The sequence below is a fragment of the Pseudopipra pipra genome, chromosome 1 (genome assembly GCF_036250125.1).
Source record: "Pseudopipra pipra isolate bDixPip1 chromosome 1, bDixPip1.hap1, whole genome shotgun sequence".
NCBI lineage: Eukaryota > Metazoa > Chordata > Aves > Passeriformes > Pipridae > Pseudopipra > Pseudopipra pipra.
In genome coordinates this window covers 66,684,258-66,709,023 of record NC_087549.1, presented here as the reverse complement: position 1 = coordinate 66,709,023, position 24,766 = coordinate 66,684,258, and the positions used below count along the sequence as shown (strand labels likewise).

Below are 24,766 nucleotides of genomic sequence, written 5' to 3'. Positions count from 1 at the left end.
TATGGAATATATGTATCTTACATAAATTGAGCACATTTCAATTGAAATATATAAGGATTTTTTTTTCTTTTTTAAAATTTGACTAAAGATAATGGAAAGGAACTGGTGAGATTCCGTATCTTCTCTCAAAACAACATTATTATGCTTCACTTCTTAATTAGCCATTCTAGCTGCATATACCATTAACCAAATGACCCATATTTCATCCCTGAAAGAGCACGGTTACTGAGAAAAAACCCTCACATTATAAATCAAACTACTAGTGAATCCAGTGATTGCAAAACTGTTTAAAGAAAAGCACTAAACTTCTTTATGAAGGTTATTACAATATCTGTACAGCATCACGTATTATAGAACTTCAAAAAGTATGTTTGTGAAGCTCTAAAGAAATAATCGTACTATCTTGATTCATATAATATACAAGTATTCTTTTTTAAAACCTGTGTGTGTCTATATACACACGTGTATATTCACACACAGAGATATATGTTATCAGAGTCTTTATCTACCTATCTCTACCTGTATTCATTCAGCTTGCTTGGGGATAATTAAAGATAAGGGACATTTACCTCAACATTTGTAATCACCATTTCTCTAACAACATAAGCAATCGTACAGTCTTCAGAGTGGCATCTGACACGAAAGCTGCCATATTCCATTACATCTGGTGGATCAGGCCAATACTGGTGACATTTGGTCTGTAAGGAAAATTAAGCACATGTCAAGACAGTATACAAGCACTTCTGTTTCCAGCATTCCACCCTACGCTGTGGTTCAGGGAACTCAAGGAGCAATATAAAATCAGTTCTGGTTTGCTGGCAAGATTTTTGCATCCAAATTGAAAAATAACAAAATAGGCTAAAGTCTCCATAAATATCTGTTTTAGTGATTTGTAATAAATATTCAGGTATTTGGAGGCATGATGCTTTGTCTGGTGCTCATCTGCAATTGCTAAAATGACTTCTCAAGGTATAAGGTAGGAGGAGAAAGATGGATTTATTTCATCATAAGAAGAGAAGTGTAGAGGGTAAACTTACAACTATCTTTAGCCATCTAATAACAGCTTACAGCAAAGGCAGAGCCACATATTTCTTGAAAGGGAACAATGAAAGGATAAGAGGCAACTGAAAAAAGATGCAGCAAGGGAAATTCTGATTAGATGCTGGCAAAAAAATTTCCATGAGGATGGTCAAGCACAGAAACAAGAAACCCTATGAGGCTGTGGAATCTCCACCAATAGAAATAATCAAAACTTAACTGATGTAACACTGTAACTCTGAAGTTCAAAGATGGTTTTGTCTGCAACTTTTAACTGGTACAGACTAGCAAGAGCTGGAAATTTTGAAATGTTAAAATTTCTTAATTCTACCTTTAATAAACTCAATTTTCAGTGGCTTGAAATCCAAATTATAACCATTATGCCTGAAATTTTTACTGTGGTAGTTTAGCTGAAATACTTTCCTTTTCAAATTTAAGCCAAAATAACGTATCCATTTCTAAAAAAGTAACATTACTGTGGAGCAAAAAATAAAATTCTATAATACAAATCTTAAGATCACTGGAAAGAAACAGGTTGGAGTGTAAAACCTCTAGGTTTTTGCGAAAAGGTTTGGCATTTGCCAGCAGGGATACTCTTGACAAGAATACACATTTTTTTTCTATTCCTGAAAGTTCACCCACAAACTGGACAAATGTAAATAATTTCTGAAATTAAACACAACTCAGAAAAAGTGTCTAGTGGGTAAAGGTACCAGCAGGATGATTAGAAGCTATCAACAATTGCCTTGAAGTTTCCAACTGACTGGGTAAACTAGAGACTATTACTAATATGTGTTTCTACTCAACACAAGGAAATGAAAGCAGCAAGCTATTTTGACTGCAATACAGTCAAAAGATGAAGGGAGTATTTTTGTGTCAGATGATGTTTAATGTCTGTTTCCATGAACAGCTACATAACCTGATCATGAGTAAAATCTGATGGCTGATTAACTGTCCTTCCTTACATCTCAATCTTCATGCTGTTTAGGACCTTCAATATTCACTGCCTTGCTTTCTAAAAACACTAGGTTTTGACTGAGATGCCAGATAAATTTCATAGTGTAGGATAGATCACATAGGAAAGATAGATAAAGGTTACAGTGTAGGCATACAAGAGCTTCACTACCTTCTCTACCTCTTATAAAACCCAACTGTTCAGCTTTCAGCTTCTAAAACTTCAAACTACCTTTAAGTTTAATCTAAAACACTTAATCTTTAAAACTACAAAGGATATGTTAGATCAAAGTACAAAACAATACACCAGATTTTCACTGTACTATTCCAAAAGTAATGGCGTGCCAGAATTATCAGAGCGATTTTAGGAAAGAACTTAAAATGTAAATAAAAATAAGCAGGTTAAACTCTGACCACTACTAGTAAATAGCATGATGGCAGACTCTTTTTTAAAACCAGACTACAAGGTTTGCTCAGCCTGCTCAATGCTTCCAGACATCTGCTGAATGGCTTGGAGAGCAACTGCCACACGGAGCCCAGCACTCAGGGGGAAAAATAACAACACGTAGTACCTGTCTGTTCAGCATAACAGAGTGAATGCAGTGATTTGTGTTTATCAGACAGCTGGTTTGTTTACAAAGTAGCAAAACAAAAAGCAAGTTGCAGACAATCTCTTCCTAAGTAATTCAGAAAGTCTGGCCTTCAGAAAAATGATTCAATGGAATAAGTCGGCCTATTTCAGGGTTATTTAATCATAACAATGGAAAAAATGTTCAAAAGTACAGTATATTTCTTCAGCATATAAAGAGCCTGCACACTTACCCGTCCTCGTTCAGTAAGAGTTGTTAACATGATGATCAGTGACAATTTGTGATCCCAGACTACTTGCCAAAAGTGTGCACATGTGTGTGGAAGAGGCCCCTGAGTAGCAATGTACCTGTTCACAATGCCCACAGAAGGAATTTCCATCTATAGAGCGGAAGAAAAGTTCTATGTAAATCTTGCTCTCATTGCTCAAGTACTATTTTAACTCAGCATTTCATTCAAACAGAAAATTTTGAGGGAAGACTAATGCAGCAAGTAATAAGTAATAAGACAATCAAGATCACACTTTGTTATGTGAAAAAATTTAAATCATTAATTTAAAACAGATGTAAAGATTCTATAGTCCTTCATGCTGAACCATAAATAGAAGATTATTAGTGACAATGTATTTGAAAATTTGAAACTGCAAAGCTTTTCAGATTTTCTTTAATACCTAGTAAGAAAGTATGGCAGGGCATATACGCCAAAGGTATGCTAGCAAAAGCTGTTTATTGCCTGATACCAAACACAGTAAGTGAAGAATCAACTCTGATTTAGGTGCTTAACTTATGGATCTGACACAAATATATAGACTTTTTCCCCTCTTTTCCCTAACCCCCAGTCTACACTTGATTGATTAGGGCAATTATGGCCCTGATTTGTCTTCTGTATTTCTTCATAGCATAGCTGGTATGCCATAAGTGTCTCTAGAGGGAAAAGTGCTTAATTTTAAGGATACAACCTCAGCATTTGAAGCCTGTGGAAAGGTAAAACAATTTTTACTGGTTAAAGACTCTGCACATATCAAAGTTTATACCAACCACATGGCTGCATTTACTTTGTATTAGGATGGCTACTTGTTTCACAAGAGACACTTCATCTTTTACACTATGAAACTTTACATCTTTTACATTTGCAAATCCCCAAAATATAAAAGAAAATATCCTTTTTCCTCAAAAAAGCCAAATTCAATCTGCGTTAGTAATACAGAGAGCGAGTAACCGCAGGTCTCTGTATGACTTACATTCACGTAATTTGCATTAATGTAATCTTCATCTCCTCGCAATATTATCCTTGTGGCATCATCTGCACACACAGACACACGCACAAAAAAAAGAGGGAATAAAATTAGCAATTAATGGGTATGTTTCCCTTCTATTAAGTTAAAAAACAATTGAGGAACTGCAGAGACACAAACAGCAGAACACAAACCAGAATACATTACATTTTAGAACATAAAATGAAAAATTATATGACTTCAATTGTATAATGAAATCTTCAATCAATAAGTTCCATACAACAGTTTTAATAGCTACCATATAAAGTATAAAGCAAAATAGGCAGGAACTGTACTTTAGACTCACAAGGTAGAACATCTTTGTATCTATTCTTGTCCATATTCTGAGGTACCTTTGCACATGTAACAGCCAAACCTGGTTTCTTTCTATAAAGTTGCTGCAAAAAAGAATAAAAAATCATACAATTTTGAGGGATCTGATTATGTTATACACAAATTAAATACACTCACATGAAAATATATAGACTGAAAAAACAAATTTTTTTCTTTAATATTTTTCCTATCCTTCTGCAAAATTCATTTGAGAGATTTTTGCATTTAACATGACAAGAATTTCTAATAATGCTATCTCATCATGATATCCAGAAAAATTTCTAGGACAGAAAAAAAAAAAGAAATGTGAGAGAGTCATTGAAATATACTGTTTGCCTGCAAGTTTGCTTTTTTCTTATAAAACCATGAAGTGGAAGGAAAATAGTAGTCGAGGGTGAAACAAGTGAGCAATGAAAGATATCAGAAGAAAAAAAAAAGTAGTTGCAGCACGATATTTTATGGAATAACTAATACAAAAATTTCAGACAAATTTTTATTCTCTGGACTAAACCTAACTTATTCAATCCTCTAAGTACCTGAAAAAAAACAACACTTCAATGTACCACAATCTCTTAACCTGTGACACTGTTTCTTTCAGGCCATCTGCTCTGTTGCAAACTTTATCTAGAGTGAACATGGGCATAGGAGTGTAAATCAAATTTTAAGGTTGGTGCAAGGTTAATGGTTGGGCTTTATAATCTTAGAGTTCTTTCCCAAACTTAATGATTTATCATTCTAAGTGCATCATATTAGACAATAAAAGGTACAGAGGGGGTAAACAACAACAAAAAAGAATTAAGCAATGTAATTATACAATTACGGCTTTTCTGTATTAAATATATGTGACAGCAACTTACAATTGAGTTACTAACCTGTTTGCATGTACCTCACTGAACACTTACTACAGAGTACATTATATTTTACAAGTTTAATGAAGATTCTGAATATGTTTCCATACATAAAATGGAATTAAATAAGTACAAAGCTACTTTAATTGAGAGAAAAGAAACAATGCAAAAAAAGTTTATTCTATTCTAAGATTTACTGAATCCTAAGAATTTGTATCACAGCTTATGTAATTTTTCAATTTATATAACATAAAAAGCCCTGTGAAAACTTGATAATATATATAATGGAACAGCTTCTATCAGTTATAACTCAAATTCCACTTTACTTTACTAGAGTCAAGTTGTGATTTCTGCTTTTTTTTGGAAAACAAGGAAGAATAATTTAAAGTCAAGTAATCATTCTCCAGCTTCATTATTGTTGCCTGGCAAATAGTCATTTGCTATTGACAGACTTGTTAAATTCTGATTAAATGGAGGAAGATATTCTGGAAAAACTTTATTATTCATAGTCTACTGGCTAATTATTTACTATTTTACTGAAGTGAATGGAGATTTTGAGAGTCACCAAGGCTGATGAGGTGCCACTGCAATTGTCTCTGATCATGAAACAATGAACTCAAAGAAAAAAGGCCACTAAGCTGTACCCTAGATTTGTTATATTTCAAAAACGTTTTGAACTTTTTCTGTAATATCCTTTTATAAATGCTGACATAAAAAAAAAGTCATAAAGGAGCAAATATCCTATGAAGATTATTACAGGAAATTGTGCACAAATTTAGTCAACAAATTTGACAATTAAGAAAGTACTGAAAGGTCAGTTCACATATTTTGAGCTACTGATTCAATAGCCAGCACTCATTGCAATTGATTGATTGTATCCAGTGCTGTGGATTTTGGAAAGCAGTTATGAACCATAGTCTACAATTTCTTAAGAGAAAGGGAAATTTTATTCTCAGAAATCTTGGAAACAAAGCAAATTTCATTTAAAAAAGTGGTTATAAAATTACTAATATCAGAACTCTTCAGCCCCTACCATTAAATTTGACACCATTTGAAAAAGAGTCAAGGAAAAAATATCAAAACGGGGAAAAAGTTTTTTGCTGTTCTACAAATTTTCAGTGACAGAAATGGTTACTCCCGAACTCAATGTCAATTTTATAAATCATAAGAACTAGGATTTCTCCAGAGTTACTATAAATGTTTGAATCCACTACAGCAAAACAAGCACAAAAATACATACACTGTACTCCCTTGCCATTAGAGAAGCAGATGAATTTTCTTTCGTAATTTCTTACACTAACAATTAAAGAATTAATATAATAAATTATAAAAACATGTTATTAGTCAGTTTTCTATGACATTCTTTGCTAACACATTGAAGAACATAGAAAAAGAAACAAAGTACAAGACTGACCTCTGTGAAAACCCCACTACTCTACTGAATAAAATAACTAAGGAAAAAATATTAATTTAGTGAGCTTTAGGTACTTGAGCTAGAAACATGTTAATTCAAATACATTTTTCTCAGCAGATGATATTTTGTGTACAACTGATAACTCATTCTTCCTTGTTGCAAGTAGTGAAGGGTAAAACTGATGGGCAAATAAAAATGTTGCTCCCTTGAGACAGGACTGAAGAGGAACAATGAAATTTGCAATTAATTAAACCCCTACATTACTTGCTGATTACAGCTATTGGTCTATATTAATGACATTTGAGAATTAGTATTACCTACCTCAAACTGAATAAGGACAGTCCCACTTTCTAGCCCTCTTCTTAGCTGTTCCATAGACTCCTCCAGTGTATCACCACCATATTCAGAACAGACAGGGAGAATAGATTCCGGGAGATTGTGGGAATCAGCTTCGTCTTCTGATTTGGATTCCACAAACTGTTTAACTACTGAAAGATGTGTAGACAATTAAAATCCATTGCATGCAGCATTAAAGTGTTTGTAGCAGATATAAAAATTTACAAGCTTGAAAAAACAACAAAGTTTCCAAAGCCTCGGGAAAGTAAATAGTAACACATTTAATTGCATTTCTTTTTGCACTACATTACTGTAGAAATTGCTAGGAGTAAAACGTCCTTATGACCTTTTGGAAAGAGAAACTCAAAATGCCTATCTATGAAGACAAAGAAATTGAATTCCAAGCACAAGGAGTTTTTGCCATCTTGTCTTACAGAATGAACTGCTAAATAGACTAATGAATCACAGCATCCACCATGGTAAAAAAACAATGGAGTTTTGCCTAAAAAAGTTTAGAGTATAATTAATGGAATATCTCTACAAGAAACTTGTATAAGTTTGGACCTCCAACAGCAAAATGAATGCAAAAATTCTTGTATAGTACTCTCTTGCCATTAGAGAAGCAACTGATATATCTTTTGCAATTTTTTATGCTAACATTGAAGAAACTAACTAAATAAACTTTAAAAAAAAATAGTCTGTTTTCTATGACGTTCCTTGATAAGATATTGAAGAACATGACGAACATTAATGAAGCAATCTGCATAGCAGTTCTGTCTCTATGAATCATATTGCATCACCAAACATGCTCAGCTGTGGTTATTCTCTGCAATATCAGAACACTTCATACCTGCCAAACTTCAGAAAATGGGAAGCTGTTCATACACATGCCTATAGAAATGACTGGCGTGGGGCCACAGGTTATCTTTAGATAAAAGCAGACTTCTCTTATCTGCAAGTAGGAAGGGGACTAGAAGAGTTAAGGGAAGACTAAATGCTGCATAAAGCCAGTGGAAAGGCCTACAACAGGGAAAACAAGATCAAGAGCCCATCCATCTTCCTAGAAACACAAGAAGCTTTAAATAAAGTCAATGTTATGGAAGTACATATCATTTAGGCAGTTTCATTCCCTCCTGTTTCCAAGTGATGCATAATGCCTTCAGATTTTTAAGTCTTAATGTAATCAGAAACTCCATGCAAAGCCCTTCCATAATAGTGTGTTTAAGGTCTTACCATAGGTCTTAAGGAAAGTAAATAATAAACTAGGAGTTTCACAGTATCTGAAAGCTCTTGGTATCTACATGTGTTTAAATACAGAAAACAAAGTCAAGGTGGAGGAGTTACCCATATTTTAAATATACAGGCTTAAGGCTGCATATTTCCAAGAATGTCTCCTCTTTGTTGGCATTAGTTTAGCGAGCAGGCAGCACAGTCTTTTCTCAGTATTGTCATAAAATGTCTGTTGTAAGACTGAGGTGGGGAACAGCTTATTCTACTTGTTTCATCGCATAATTGTGCTGGGGAACAGCCCATGAGATTTGTAAACCTGCAATTGGGTATTTGGGAAATTATGCTTTATTTACAAAAAACTCCCAGCACCCCAAACCACCAAAAAAACCTTTTCAAGGGACTATTTGTTCTCATAAATGTTTAGACTTAAAAAATAAGAAAAATTTCTAACTTGATAGATTCTTTATTGCAGTGGTAAAAACCTATATAGTTTAAAGTATTTGTACTACTCATTCGAATGTGGCCAGACCTACATTTTAGCACAAACCTACTTCAAAAGTGCATTGAGAACACATTTATGTAAACAGAAGAGGGTATAATGTCAAGCATAAGAGCAACAGTCTCAAAAACATTAGAAGTGAATAAAATTAGCCCAGTTACCTTTCCGTCTGACCAAAAGTGCAAGCTCTCTTGTGTGAGATTCTCTGCTGGCTTTTATGAACATGACCACCTGGTCATGTGTGTGCTCTGAGATATCTCGGCCATTAATTAATACTATCTGATCACCTTCATTCAGCTTTGGAATGCATTTATCAGCCTGTTTCAAGACCAAAGAAACACATTAATGTCATTGCATCTAGTTGTGTAAGTAGGAACACATCAGGATATTAAGTTCATCATGTAAGCAAAGTCTTCACAGTTCTCCTGACAAGATTTCATCTTTTGTATCAGAAATTCTATCAAAGGATTCAGATCTAAAGGTGTCTTTCACGCTTCAAAGCCTCTCAATGACGATAAGAAACAGTTCAAACAGCATATCGATAGCTCTAAAAGGAATTCATGTTATCAAACAGCCACCATCAGATTGCTCTCGAAGATCAGGCTCCAAGCCTCAACAGCCACTGAATTTCTGGAAAAAGTGTTTTGGGCACATAAGATAACAATTTCAGTTTTGATGCAGTAAATACTGAGAAGTTCAAATATGATTTTCATGAACGTAATTTAAATAACATGACATTGCCTAGGCACGTATTTTTTAAAATTCAAAGAAATCCATACACATTTCGTATTTCTGTTATTTAGCAGATTCTTGTTTGGTGGATATTAAAGGATATCTACAAATAGAGAACATTCTTCCTCTCTTCATTTACTGAAAGTTTTAACAGGAAGATGCAGGCAAGTACTCAAACTATGATGCTCAAATCTTCTGCATTTGTGAAAAATTCTTTTGCTACCTGTGCTGCAGGGAACACTAAAACAAGGTTTTCCCCATCTCAGATGAAAACTTACATTATGTATGGTCTTGGATACCACAATTTAGATTAACTGCTGAACTCCAGGGCTTGTTTGGCTTTTTTTCTGCCACATTTCTTAGTATGTTTAGCTCTAAGTTCAGCAAAAAGCCATTCAAGCTATGGTCAGAATATGATGATGATGGTACTAATATGACTAAGGACTAGAGCATCGTTAGCATGAGGGAAGACTAGAGAGCTGGGAGTGTTTAGCCTAGAGGAGAAAAGCCTCAGAGGGATCTTGTCAATATACTTAAATACTTGAAGGGGAAGGCACAGAGAAATTGAAGTCAGGCTCTCAGTGGTGCCCAGTGACAAGATCAGAGGCAACAGGCTCAAAATGAAACACAGGAGGCTTCATCTGAGCATCAGGAAACACTTTTTACTCTCAGGGTGACTGAGCACTGGAGCAGGTTGCCCAGAGACACTGTGGAGTCTCTCACTTCGGAGTATTCAAAAGCCATCTGGGATACAGTCCTGGGCAACTGACTCTAGATGAACCTCAAGCAGAGAGGGTGGGACAAGATGACCTCCAGGTCCCTTCCAATCTTCTGTGATTCTCTAATATGAATGTGCAGGATTCTACAATCTTTGAGTGTTAAGTATTGTAACAACTTTTTTTCATTGCTATCCAAATTTTTATTTTGTCTAGGAAGTGCCCAGCAACACAAGAGTGATACATAAACACTCATTCATACAACAAATGAAATGAAGACGTAGACCTTTACTGCTATTCTCTATTCATAGTTCTTCCTTGTTTTTCCTTAATGCCAGCACAGGTTCCCTGAATTTTATTCATCCAATATCGTTAGCCCTGCCAAACAACCATCACCAACCCCCTGAGTGGGAAGAAGACATTCAAATTAGATTATATCTGAATTATGCCTTGCACTGATGGCTCCTAACATAAGTTTGTCAATGATGTACTATATTACCAACCAAAATTAGGAAGAAGTGGAAAGGAGAAGTGATAATGAAAAGAAAAACAACAAGAAAAATGCAGAATAAAAAAAAATAGAGGCGAGGATGTGAAGAAGAAAATATATTGGGAGCCACTTGTGCCTGAGTATAAAGTAAAAGGAAAGAAAACTTAAGACCTGTCTTAGTGCCACAAAACAGACAAAGAAGAAGAGAAAGAAGCAAGAGAAAAGAAAGATGTATGCAAGAGGAAAAAATCCCAAGCATAAAAGTTGCTTAAAAATTTAAAGAAGGAATAGTTTCCCCAACTTTTTCCATAGAAGTAAGGAAAGAAAATAATGAAGGTGAGGGAAGATTGACAATGATTCATAACAAACAAACAGAAGAAGAATGGGAATTAAAAACAGCCATGGTGTTCTTCAACATTGATTTAATGACGTATTCATAGCTCCCCAAGAATATCCTTGCCATGTGTAAAATTTAGAAAAGGCAAGACTGAAGAATGTAACTATGAATGACTGGATAATTTATTAATTCTCAAATATTACTGAGATATTAGTTATTCTCTCTGAAATATAAATATTTGAAAAGATAGCAAATATAAAGGCTGCATCCAGTCAGTCTAGTAGAGTCAAGAAGTCAACAAGAACATGGAGAAAATGGTTTCTGGTCTCCTATATTTGTCTATAATTAAGATTTCTTGGCTGGCTGGAGACTATTACTCTTTATTACAGATACAGATTAATATCTTTGCTGAAACAAACTTTGTTAATCATGCGATATGTTAATGCCTCAGCTCTTTTATGTGAATCATCTGACTATAAAATACAAGATGTATATAAAATACATCTTGAACGAGAATTAATTTCTTCTATGCAAGCATAATTTGTAGATTTTTCAGATACTAAGCTTTTCCACACAATTAATTATGTCAAAGGCTTCCTGTCCTATTGACACATCCAATGCTTCATTTTATGCTAATCACCTTGTTATTGCTTAAAGAAGCATGAAATCTTTTTCAATTGAAAGCTTTATTAAATAAAACCATAATGATGTCTTTAGCACCTTAGGACATAAATACTATTTGTGAAAAAAAACCACAAAACAGTATAAGGCTTTAATTAAAACAAACAAACAAAAACTCAACAGCTGCAATAAGTGGTTGTTCCTTAGCTATAATGTGCTCTCACAACACTTTTGACTGCTCTGTCCTACAATTTTCCCAGCATACTAGAATGCTGCTCTATTAGTGGGGAATTTTTAGAAGAGCTTTAGGATGTGTAAAGAAAAATATCGTCTTATTTTTGGTGAGTAGATTCGTTTCCTCTCCTCTACAAAAAATACACATATTTTTGTAGAAAAATGGAAAAAATTATCTAAAAGCCTGAGAAATAATCTTAGCAAATAATACTATGAAACAGCATCTGTGGGGGCAGTTTTCAGGGTAATGAGTGAATCTAGATCAAGTTAAAATAGCAGCAATGAAGAAAAGACATCACTGAGCTAAAATAACGTAAAAATGCATACCATAGACTGTTTAATTTGAACTTTCAAATATCAGCTACATTTCTTTAAACAATAAAGAGCAGCTGAAATTTCGTTTATGGTAAACAATATAATCAATGTTAATACTGCTTTGTTCTGAAAATAAGTATATTTTTTTCCTCTTGTGATAACGACATGATTTCTGTAGCACTGTTATTGAGTATATTACATTGGATAACTGATTCCAATTTTTTCTGTGATCCTGACAATTTACTCACTTAGTTGCTTACTAGGCTAGAGGTCTAATTAGTCACTTGCCACCAGTGGCAGACACTTCAAATGAAGTGTGCAAGTTAGAAATGCGTTCCTTTTCCAATCCAAAAGAGAAAAAAAAAAAAGATCAATACTTTCCAGAAGACAATCTGAATCTGCCAAAGGAAATGACTGCCTCTGGAGAAACATCTTTCATTCTCTGACTGTGGAATGAGTCTGCTTGCCTTATTTAATTTCAGTATCTCAAATCACCCTTAAAAAGTTTGCTAGGTTGACCATGAAATGTTTTAAGGACTGTTTTATTTTCACTTTGTAGATTTAAGTTATAATTATAATTTCCTACTAATCTTTTATTCAAATAATAACTATAGTTTATAAATGACTGCATAAGTCAAGTCACAAATCATAAATGTGACAAAAACAACCTCTCAAGCAATCTGTTTTAGCTTGATTTGCATCGTGACATTTAGATATCAGTCCTGTGACTCCTTATTAAATTTCAAAAAGAGTCTACAAGATTATATCATATTTTTAGGATTAAGTCAGCAATATCGAGTCTGCACTAGAATTATTTTATGAGAGTTGGAAATACAGTTTGGAAAAAGGGGAATGAAAAAATTTGAGATAACAAATGTCCCTACAAATTTATGTACTAATTATTAAGAAAAAAAGTTAAAAAGATGATATGTTACTACTATTATTTCACAATTCAACAGAAGAATCCAGTGACGATATTGATTCTTATAAACATTTCACTTAGTCCATAAACATTTCCATGAGCAAAAATCTATGGCAAAATAGAAACAGAGCAAACATACTCTGCTCCCTCTCCCCTGCCAGATATCCTTCCAGCCTATAAATATTTTTAGCACTGAGGATTTCCTCAGCCTATTGTGGTTTGCCTAGTAAAATAACAGTAGTTTTTTCCCCCCAAGTACTTGTCCTCTCCTGACCACCCACAAAATTATTTTAACCACGGCATCCTTTGTCAAGGAGTTTCACTAGTCTACAATCTTATGCATCAAGAACTGCTTCACTAAACATGAATAACATGACTTTTGCAAACTTAATTTGATAGCCCACAGTTCTGCTGGAATTCCCTGTTCTCAGTGCTCCCAATCTTACAGATCTCTACTACATCTCTCTCAAACTAGCTTTTTTTTTCTAGGCTGCAGGGGCCCAAATTATTTATTTCTTCAGTGAATGCTGTTCCCTATCTCAAATCCTTGCCCCTCATCAAGCATTTTCCAGTTCCAGATGCACTTTTTGAGATGACAAGAGGACACAAATATGCTTTCTACTTGTCTTGTTTGGGTAACACTTCTAGATCCTTTAATCTGTGGTTTAAGAAACTGCTGGTCAAACCAACTCCTAAAGAGAACAGCTCAGCTGCTATCTCACACTAGTTATGGGTATCCAAATTACTATTTGTATAGACCTCTGAGAGGGGAGGGAGTAATAAAGGTAGGAGTAAAAGCCTTACAAATTTACTTACAGGTGATCCTGGAGTTATTCTTGATACTACTAGTGGCATTTTTTGATCTACTCCACCCTAAGGGAATGTGAAGTAAATAACAACCATAAATATATCATTAAGCATAAGCAACATTTAAAACAAGTAATCAATTATTTTTGTTTCTATATAGGCAGGGTTAGTAGGACTGAATTTTCATCGCTAAATGGGGGATAAAGGGGTGGGTTGTGGTGTCTTTATATTTACCAATTTCCAGTAGACTAGATCCAGCGTCTTTGGCCATATATTTTAGTAAGCAATAAACAGATAAAATGCAACATTTATTGTAACCCTGTCCATCAAACAAGCCTAATTCAAGACTTGAACTGGCAAGGCAGACAGTCATCTTAGATGTTGTGATGAACGTGCAAGGAACATGGTAGGATCAAAGTGCCAGACAACTGTACTCCCTTATTCTCTTCACATGACATTTGATCACTGCTGCACCAATAAATGCCCGAGATGAAAAGATCAAACTCTGCCCTGCTAATTTACACTACTCTGCTTAAATGGAATTTCAGTGAGGGAATGTAAAACATTTACAATAGTCAGTTATTAATAGTAATTTCCATTTTCTTCAGAAATTAATTTTCAACTTTCCTATAGGATTTACAATAGATATATTAAATTGAATAGCACAAACTATTTAAATTGTTTTACAATACAGAGGTCCAATTTTTCAAATGTTCATGCCTTAAATAAGGCTTTCAAGTTCATATTTAAGCAGCCAAATAGGCAGTCTGCTTTGGAAATGTGCCATGCCCATAGCATATGCAACTGCAAACCAGAGAACTAGTAGTGGCTTATTTTTCTAAGTGTTGTTTTAGCATTTAAGGATTAGGCTGTCACTTCTAAAGACACGAGAAATTCCTGCAGAATATACTGTTTTCTCCAAATCATTACATTAAAAAAACAAAAAAGTAAACTCAAACCATTATATTTAAAAAGTATTTAAAAATATGTAAAAGACTGCTTGTTTACCTTTAGATTAAATCCAAACTTCCCATCTTCATCTGGTATGATACGCACCAAAAGTAAATCTCCTTCAGTTAGGTCATTCTGTAATACATAGAAAAAACCCACAGATTTTCTAATTTTTAAAAGAAAATAGCAGCAAAATAGGGAATAGTGCATCCAAATTTAGATGTGCTGAACAAAAACACTCTGTAAATCCACCTTTAAAATAAGAAAAGGATATGGTTGTAGAATATACCTATGGTAGTAATCTTTTAAATTGTAAAAATAGCAACATACCTCACAGCAAACATTCTCTGGTTGCTCTGTACTAACACCGCTACTCTCACCTTAGCTTTCTCGATTGATAACTCCTATTACATTTTCAATCTGTTGTCACCAAAATGTTAAGTGCAACCCATGAGTAGAATTGATTCTACTCTAAGAACTATGAAGTAACTACTTTTCCCCTGATTTTTCTCCTGTATATGGGTGCATTTTTATTTTCTGCAACAGAACCACAAAGCAGATGGATTAAAAGGTGTCAGCAGCTAATGGACAGGTAGGTTAGGAAGTTCTTCAGAACGCCTCTGGAACAGGCTGGAGACAGGAGAAAAGTGATCCACTACCATAACATTAGTGGGGAGCAGCTGCTTTCCAGTCAGTTCAGAATTCAAATGATCTTTAGCCATCCTTAACACACACCTGGGATAAAGCAGAGATATTCCTGCTATTCAGACACATAGCGACTTGAGTTATCTGATCTTTCTCCTTGTAGGAAATAAGATTTAATCACGTGAGTATTCCTATTCCACTAGGAACTTCCCCTGCAGATGCTTCTAGAATATTGGACACTTTGGAAATCAATGAAGTTGGCAAGCTTGTCAATCATACTGTATACACAACCTTGGATAAATTTGAGTAGTAAGACAAGATCTATTCTTATTAGTGCACAAAACATGCTCATCCTAATATATAAACCACAACTTTTGTTCATTCTTAAACTACAATTCAAAGTTACATTCACTACTGGCTTTAATTTCAAAAGCACACAATTGAACATACCTTATCGCAGTAGTACTGACTGGAATCTTCTGTTGAGCTACTTTTTGTAACATTGTCATATGTTTCTAAGAACTGTTTATCCACCCCTTCCAAAGGGTAAGAGCCAGAAATGTTGCCAACTCCATTGGGAGACTGAGCCAAGGCTTTAGGTGAGATATGGGTCAGAGAACTTCGCGCTGGACTGTTATCCAATACATTCCTTTATTTAAAAAGGATAAATATTACAAAAGATATTGTTATTCAGATTTTTAAATTAAATAGTAAAACATACAAATGTACTGCCCAGTTAAAAAAGCAAGACAACTTTATACTTAGATTTAACACCACTTCTTGAGGTTCAGGGAAACAGGATTGAAGTGTGAGTTAAGCCTATCATTTGATCAGTGGACATCTAGAAGAATGGACAAAGCAAAACTAGAGTAGCAAAACCACTTTTAGCAAAATATTTTGATGTTAGCACTGAAAGGTACTGTTGCAGTGCTATAGTAAATCAATCATGGTAACACATAAAGAGAGCTGAACTGCAAGTGAAAGGCACTACAGTTGCCAACTCTACCCATGAAAAATCTTTTGCTGTGATTCTACTCTCATTCCTGAAAAGCAACTTTTTTTTTTTGTTTGTTTTTGCAATTCCTCCTTCTTATGAGTGCCATCTCAAACTTATCCCTGTGGGAGAAGGCAATTTGCAGAAAAGCTGTGGTAAATTGTCAGAGAAATAGGAAGTGAAGTGACAATGAAAGATTTAATTACAGTTAATATATTGTGTTACTGAGTAGTTACAACCACGTAGAACAAACCAGAATTAAATTAAGGTGCAGATCTGGCATTCAAGAACCTCAACATTCAAGGATAACTAAAGTCACTAATTAAAACGCTCAAATCTGAGAATTGGCCAAGTTGCCTGATGGTGCTCCAGGACCTTTCAAATATTCATTTAGCTACATTGTCTCTTATGAAAAGGATGAAATGCAGACCATTAATAAAACCAAACCTCTCCTTTAATTGGATCAAACTCATACAGAATAACTGCTCCTTCTTGATAAATCCTCTCTAATGTGAAAATATCTGTCCTGGGGAAAGCTTAGGTATAGCACCGTCAAATTCTGACAGTGTTAAAGTAGAAGTATATGCTGGTAAACCCTGGCATTAAAATTTGTAAATTCAAACATTTACTTCTGCTTTGGTACTAGAGCTTTTTTTGGTACATGAGCTTTTTTGAACCATTTCCAGCAGCCATTGCTAGCTGTCAATAAAGAAATAATACTACGCTAGAGAAGAACGTACCTTAGGCTTTTAACAGACAGGACTTGCATTACAGTGAACTTTGATAATGCAAACACTTATTTTTCAGCTTAGAAAAATCTGATTGCAACAAATGTAAATGTTCTGAAAGATGCCATCAAGCAAACATATTCTTGCCAGAGTACTGATTATGTGTACTTGGCAATGGGAATGAGGTGTTTTGTGCAACATTTGCAGATTTTTCAGTTATTACAGAAAATATGTTTTCAATGTTTGGGAAATCTTATTTATTTGTTGCTGTCCATAATTTCAGAATACTTTGAAGTAGTGAACTATAATGACACTTAAAGGAATCATACTGTCAAAATGATGTTTTTATCTGATAGCTCCCAGGACATTTCATGATTCCTTCGAGGTCTGCATTAAGCAGAAGAACATTATATATGTAAATACAATCTAATAGGTTTTCCAGAACATAGCAATTGTTAAAAAACCATTTCACTTAGAAGTTGAAATTACAGATCATAACAATTTTTCAATGTAGAAAAAAAAATAACATCAGGAAAATATTACAATATATTTCAGTTAATGTCATCTGGCACTATATAGAGAGTCACTAGATAAAACCACCAGTGAATTTTTGCATCATTTAAGTTTTGCAACAGTTTTTAACCAACTTTTTTGTTAACAGTGATTAGGTATCTATTAGAACTTAAGACTTTCCACATCCTAACCCCAAAATATATTTTTTCCCCACAAATCTTTACAATCTTCCTTGGTTTATACATATGTTTATTTGTGTCTTTTAACCATACAAGATCACTACCTTGAAAAATCACTTGAAGTAATGTATTTCACTATTAGTCCTAAAGTTAGAGATTCTATAGTAGAAAGTTTAAAGAAAACTCACTTTGGTGATTCTTGTTCAGATGACCTGTTAAAAACAACACAAAACTAACATTAAATGATCACAAGTTAAATCTTCAAGAAAACAAAAACTAAAGTTCAATTAAAAAAAAAAAAGCCAAAAGTTATGCTCATAGTAAATTAAAAACTACTTAACCCTGTGCTGAAAGTCTGAATCAGATAACTATGGTATTTATGAAACACTCAACAAAAATCCCAGGGCAGTTCTAACCACTCACTCGTGCTTCTGGCACAAGCCCAACTACAGGCAACACACATCTGCAACCACAACTTGAACTATGCAGGAGTTTACAGGGGCAATTGTTTAGCCAGACACACCATGTCATTTTAGAAAGCTTTAGATGTAGATCACAATGACTACAGACATCACTGACAGTATTTTGCAAAATGCCAAAACACAGAAAGTTCTTTATATTTAGGTAACCAGAAATGAGCATAGGAGACTTCAGAAGCATGACATTTCTAATGGTCATTCTCATGATGTGAGAGCAGAGCAAGTGTTTACAGAGAACTTTAAGACAAAGCATAACAAAAGCAGAAGTGGTTACATCAAATGAGGACGATCTAGAACGGAAATCAAAATTTGCAGTACATAGCATTTTTCCAATGCATTCAATTAAGTTCATCAGAAATCACCTGAAACAGTGAGCTAAATGTTACTACATCAATTAAAACAATAACTGTATTACTAAGGCAAATTTTAACGTAAAATTTACCAAAAAGGTGCTTGCAAAGCAAAGTAAGTTTAAGGCGGATGGGACAGCTTTACAAATTCAATTAAGCAGTGACTAAAAAGCCTGGAGTGGTCTAAGTCCATGCTGGAAAAATACAAATGTGAAGTAGTTCAGTTGGAATGTAGAATTGCTGATTGTCAAGTAATAGGAGGCAGTTCACAGTATACAGTTAAAATTTCAAATATCATTCCCTAAAACATCCTCAATACTAAGAATTATGTACTATGATTCATCAAAACTGCAGGTAAAATAGCAACAGCATCAGTCTAGTTAGGTTTCCTTATATGTAATTTGACAACATGAAGAAATTCTTCCTTGAGAGGCAGAGATGGTGAAACTTGATCCCCACGGACTTTGTAGAGGTTTGGGTTCTATATACTTTTAATATTTTTAAAACATTAACTTCTTCCTTTTTTATTGCAGTCATACCCAACTTCTGACTCCACTGATATCCACCCCCACTTTCCCACAAATACCTCTGGCTCTCTTTGTCCACAATTGCCAGAGAATTTTTACCCCCTAAATATAAGCAGATCCTATGGGAATGTGTACTCACTTGCTCCCTGACCAGCCCATATCTACATGGGACAACCATTGAACTTGTACTGAGAGGAGAATGTCAGCTTAAGGTTTTGGTTCCCCCCCCACCACCGTCTAGTCACTGACTTTCACTAATCTTGCAGAAAACTTTGCACCTTTGAAAATTCAGCTCCTACACTACATTTGACCGCATTGTCCAAATGTTCTGAAGCAGGAACAGAGGCAGACAGGCAGTGCTAGGACATAAGCCTTCTTTCCTTAGGAAGTTAGGCTAAAAATAAAGAAACATTGTATTTATTTTCATTTAAGCTAACAGATTTTTTGATGAGGCAAAGAACAATGAAACTGTACATCTTTTCTACATTTTGCCACATTCTGTGCAGAATTCAAGTTGCCATAAGTGAACTCTTTAAAGGGCCTTCATGAAAAATTTACATGCATAAAATTGTGATGCAAATAGATGCAATGTCCCAATTTTAAGATATTATCTCCCCTCTTTCTTCCCAATAGAAAGAGGCAATTTGAGAAAAAAATTATTATACCATGTATAAGTGTACAGTAAATTTTCTATTATCTCAGTAATAGCTTTGGAGACTTAAATGTGAGATATAAATTCTTAGTACTATTTGATGATGATTTATCTGTTAAATTATTACACTTTAATTCAAACATACTAGCTCTAAATGAGTTACTGAAAACTCTGCAACCTTTTGAAATGGGAAGAAACGTAACTAAATATTTGACCGAGAAAGTGACCAAACTCGAAGTCTAGAAGAATTCATCACAGACAATGCAGCTGCATCTTCCTAAAGTCCTTAGTAGGTCAGCATGCTAGAGCTGCAGAATTTTGTACGACAACAGAGTTAAATAGTATTTCTAGCATGTAATTACTCACAAATATGATAAAATACCTTGAACATGAATACCTAGATGATATTTTCTGGCTACACAGTAGTACACATTTTACTGACCTATCTTCCTCATTTCACAACATATGACAAGGACTTAATTTTAAGTCAATGAAAGACAACACTTACCAGACCAGCCACTCAACTTTTTCATTGAGAAAGAGAGTCCTTCTTTGCAAGGAGATTAAGCTTTCCATTGGTGCAGCTAACAAGCAAACACTTCAAAATTGCAGGTAATTTCTCTTTCTCACTTCACAATATATCTAAAACTATGTCATTTCAACCTTGCACTCGCTATGGATTGCTCTGTTGATAATGACCTTTGTACTAAAACTGTTTCCCTGAGAAGTCTAACTCTCCTCTTCTGTCAGAAGGATAGAAAGGTCTTAAGGAAAGACCCCTCCCCCCCATTTTGGTGTGACCTACCAGTGAATTCTGCTATTCTGAGAACTGAGGATGATAAACTACAGTAGAATAAAACCCCAAGAGAAAAGGGACAAGTGAAACAATAGCACTGTAGCAAAACTCTCCTTTTACAAACAACTGAAGGAAACATCTGTAGGTTTTGCCCTTGTGCTGTTCTTGAAGTTCTTAAAGCTTCTCTTATTGTAACACCTGGAGGGCTGGGGACATTGAGTGTGCCAGCATTTCAATTACCACTTTTTAGAGTACTTACCATTAAACCTGGGATTATTATTCATAAGCAAAACAAGTGGAAGATATTTTCAGAAACACTTTTCTACTGTCTTTTAGAGAAGTTTATGCACAGAATATTCAGCATTTCTGTGAAAGACTGTAAGAAGGTGACACAAGTTCTTTGTGCTGCATATATAAGAGTACCATTACAGAAAAACTTGAGGACATACACAAGTTTTTCAGTGATTTTCTAGAAGTTCCAAACATTCACATTTGTAAACTGTTGCCATCACCATTAAAGGGATACTTTGTTACTCTGCATTGCCACTATTGACCATATTCCAGTTTACTGACTTAATATGAAAGTTTCATGTATTCTGATACACAGTAACTGCTTGGATTGCTGCAACATTTGCCTCATCCCAGATTTGTAATTCAACTTCAAAACTTTTCATCTGGATGCAAAATGTAGCTTTTTGAACTGGCATGGAAAGTGTAGTGTATTTGAATAAGGATATATATTTAAAAAGAGACGTTTACATCTAACCAAAATATACCTATGTACAATTTTTTGTGTATATTTGAGTGGGAAAGCACATAAAACTTAGTCTATTAATAGTAGCCTTAAAACCCTAATTTAAAACTAATTGAAATATTCTCAGATCCACCATCTAGTTTTAGGATATATTCCTTAAGAAAGGCTGGAGTATACAAACGAGGACAACGAACTTTTGTGAAATGCAATAGATTTTCTAAGAACAAAGAAATGATCATATCTGTATATGATTAAGAACTAAGGATAAATAACAGTTTAAAATGTGGGATATTTATAATCTTTTGCAATTTTATACCAAGAAAGCAATTACTAGGACACGGCTGGGTAAATCTGAAGAGTATTTTCATCAACAGTAAAGTTTTAAAAGTTTTGCTTACAAAAGAAATTGTATTTTAGTTAAAATAATGATGTGTTCCTATAGTACATTCACCAAAGCTCACTATGCAGCTACAGTTTATTGTCTATCAAAATGGTAAGCTAAAAGAATTGAACAAATGCAGCATCCGTTCAGGAAATCTATTTTCAGTGCAATACCTTCACCAGATGATGCATCACACTCACACCAGGAACGTATGTGCACTTCCAGAAATTCATAGCACAGTGCAAGTGAATTTCCTTTTTGTACACTAGTTCATCATTCCATTTCCTTCCCCTCCAACTCTGGGGTTGTACACATTATGCCATCCATATCACTAACAAAAGACAGTTTTACAATATAAGTTAAAAGAGGTTTATAGCTTTACAACCATTTAAGAGAAAAGTTTATGAAGGAATACGTTGCATTTATAACAAGTAGAATTTTAGACTTAAAGTAATTTAGGGTGGAAGGGATCCTGAGAAGTCAGTAGCAACAGTGCTTCAATGAAGCAAAAGCAAACCTCTCGAAGAAAACATCTTCAAGGAAGCTGCATCAAGACTAGAGAAAGCAAATTTTAACTGGAAAACTTGTTATCAAACAAATGCACTCATTACTTGGTATGTTTTATCTCAGTGTTATTCTTGAAATAATTTTAAAAGCCAAAATAATAACAGCACCATGTGCATATGCATGTAGGCATGGTGCAAATAGAGTGACAGAGTGAGTACAACATACAGTGAGAAGATAGACTGGATTACCTGTTCTGAACTGGTGAGGCACAGTCGTAACGAAGTGTTACATAGCAGAGAAAGCAATCTATGAAACTTTGGAAGGCTAAGTGTAGGCTCCATGTCTATGTTAGTGTTAATTTTTCAGTCGCAGTAGCAGTCAGATGAGGTGCACAGCAGCAGGGCAACAAAAAGCAAGAACTACTGGTAGGGGATACTTTCTTCACAAACACTGGGGAGCCCTGGGGCTAAACAAAAGTGCTCTTGAAGTCCTTTTCAGCACTGTTTTCTCTGACAGGTGTTGTAAGCAGCTGTGATTTGAGATAGTTACATTAAATAGGCAACCTATTCATGCCCTGTGAATAAAGTTCTATTATAGATGTTAATTTTGAGAGGAGTAATTTTTTGTCTACACTACATATGTAATAGACAGCTCCAATCTTTTCTGCAGACACTAATCAGAGAGAAAAATTGCTCCTTTTCACTATGTCTGAGCCTCAAATTTTTCTTGAATGTGAAAGCACCTTAGATAATTTGGGTAGCAGAAGCAACCTACCTATACATAACACAATGCTCGCAAGCTTGCCCTGGGTTTCTATAGTTCACCTGTGCACATGGTTTGCTCTATTTTCCAATTTTCTTTTTTCCAGTCAGAGACTGCAGTATACTCCTCAACTTTCAGTTAGAAGGCAGAACATTCACACAAAGCATATTTAAAAAAAAAAAATCATTTTGTCCTTCAGAGAAATATAATAAATGACCAAATATTCTTGACCCTCATCTCCAGTATGTTCCTTTAAAATATTTAACAGCAAACATAGCTCTAGATGTTGACATGTTTATACAGTACAATATATTTAAAGAAATTGAAGAAGAAATATTGACAACTGCTATGTTTTATGCTCTCTAAACTAAGAGCTGTTCAAGATAATTTGTTTTCTAAATTGTGTACTGTTTTATAGAAAGAATATAGACCTTGATTGATTCCTGTGAGTGAGTAAATAGAGCAAGGAAGAAAATCGATTATTAAGAAAATAAATATACTTGGTACTGTCAGGAGAGAAAAAGAGTGTATAGGGAAATAAATTCAGGTGTATGTACTTTGCCAGCAGTGGTGGCTTCTACATTTCTGATATCCACTAAGGTTCTGAATGTGCCTTGGTAGCACTAGGTAGGCAGCAAGTCTTGTTACATGAGTTTATCTATGATTTACCTCAAAAAGTACTACATCACAACACATCACTTTGAAAGCAGGTCTATCTTGGACCACTTGTTTTGAAAAAAAGCTGAAAAAGGGTAAAAACTATCGACCACCCTTGAAATGCTGATGGCAACTGGAAAAATAAGTGAAGAGCCATATTCTATGCTAACTGCAGCTTGCACAGTCTTGAGCTTCAGAAATAGTAAATTAAATTGATGTTTACTTTACAGAAATCAAGCTGTTGCATGATTATTATTAGTATTATTATTATTATTAAGATAGACATAACCATTCAGTGATTAAATATCAGCATTTACAGTTGTTTCCTAGTAGCTCTCCCAAAATGTTTCAGATTTTTTTTCAGACCAAAGCTATCCAGCAGTTATAATTAGCATTAACTAACACCTTTATCAACAGTCTCAGACAGTGGGCTACACAGTAAAAAATGCCCTCGAAAGCCAATGTGTATTAGCAGTATTATGAGAAGCTACTCTTTGCTCTCCTCTAATGAAAGAGAAATACTGAAATTGCAAATCTGAGGGTTTTTCCTTAGCATATTTCCGTTATGTCAATTCAAATCTACTGAAGACCAGCATGGCAAAAATGGGTAGGTTGACTTTACAAGATTTATCAGTACACTGGAAGGTTTTTTATAGTTAATATTTAAATATTCCCGATGCGTGGCAAAAGTCCAGAGCAAGTGTCCATATTCAATACTGAAGATATACAAGGTAAACTTTTTTTCTTAAAAAACTAACTTAGGTGATAGGGTAAGATTCCTTCTATCAATAAAGCATTCAGGGCAAGAAAAATTTTACTACGCATACATACTTAATTTTACTTTACATTTTTCAACAAGGGGAGCGAAGCAAGTAAAAATGAAGTAAAAATGCAAAAGGAAAAACTGGAAGGTGAACTAACATAAACAGGTGAAAACTTCAGTGTAGAGAAAAAGCTTTTGTTTTTTTATTTCTACAGTTACTTTGTATTTTACCTCAGTTGTTAAAAAGGAAATTGTTAGTGACCATTTTACTTCACGAAAGTCTAACAGTCAATACAACAAAGGATCATTCATTCCTTGCATTACATTCTTCTTACAAAACACACAACTTAGAATTTAAATTCATCAGATTTATGCAAGGATTTTGTCATTTACCTGCAGAGTATCAAATATTATAAACATACCCAAGAAACCAAGAACAT

At 34.4% G+C, this 24,766-nt stretch overlaps 1 protein-coding gene across 6 annotated transcripts in view; it reads right to left on the bottom strand.

Moving 5' to 3' along the window:
• Nucleotides 1-24,766, bottom strand: part of PTPN3 (protein tyrosine phosphatase non-receptor type 3) — a 163,757-nt gene that overhangs the window by 17,448 nt on the left and 121,543 nt on the right. For 5 of the 6 annotated variants that reach the window (XM_064659957.1, XM_064659942.1, XM_064659948.1 and 2 more), the window contains 10 exons: nucleotides 17,886-17,909; nucleotides 15,734-15,932; nucleotides 14,696-14,773; nucleotides 13,697-13,753; nucleotides 8,675-8,831; nucleotides 6,770-6,936; nucleotides 4,161-4,251; nucleotides 3,821-3,882; nucleotides 2,815-2,961; nucleotides 570-698 (listed from right to left, as the gene is read on the bottom strand). In XM_064659957.1, coding sequence (XP_064516027.1) covers nucleotides 570-698; nucleotides 2,815-2,961; nucleotides 3,821-3,882; nucleotides 4,161-4,251; nucleotides 6,770-6,936; nucleotides 8,675-8,831; nucleotides 13,697-13,753; nucleotides 14,696-14,773; nucleotides 15,734-15,932; nucleotides 17,886-17,909 — 1,111 coding nt within the window. The remainder of the gene's footprint in view (nucleotides 1-569; nucleotides 699-2,814; nucleotides 2,962-3,820; nucleotides 3,883-4,160; nucleotides 4,252-6,769; nucleotides 6,937-8,674; nucleotides 8,832-13,696; nucleotides 13,754-14,695; nucleotides 14,774-15,733; nucleotides 15,933-17,885; nucleotides 17,910-24,766) is intronic. The other variant, XM_064659941.1, reaches the window with a different exon arrangement.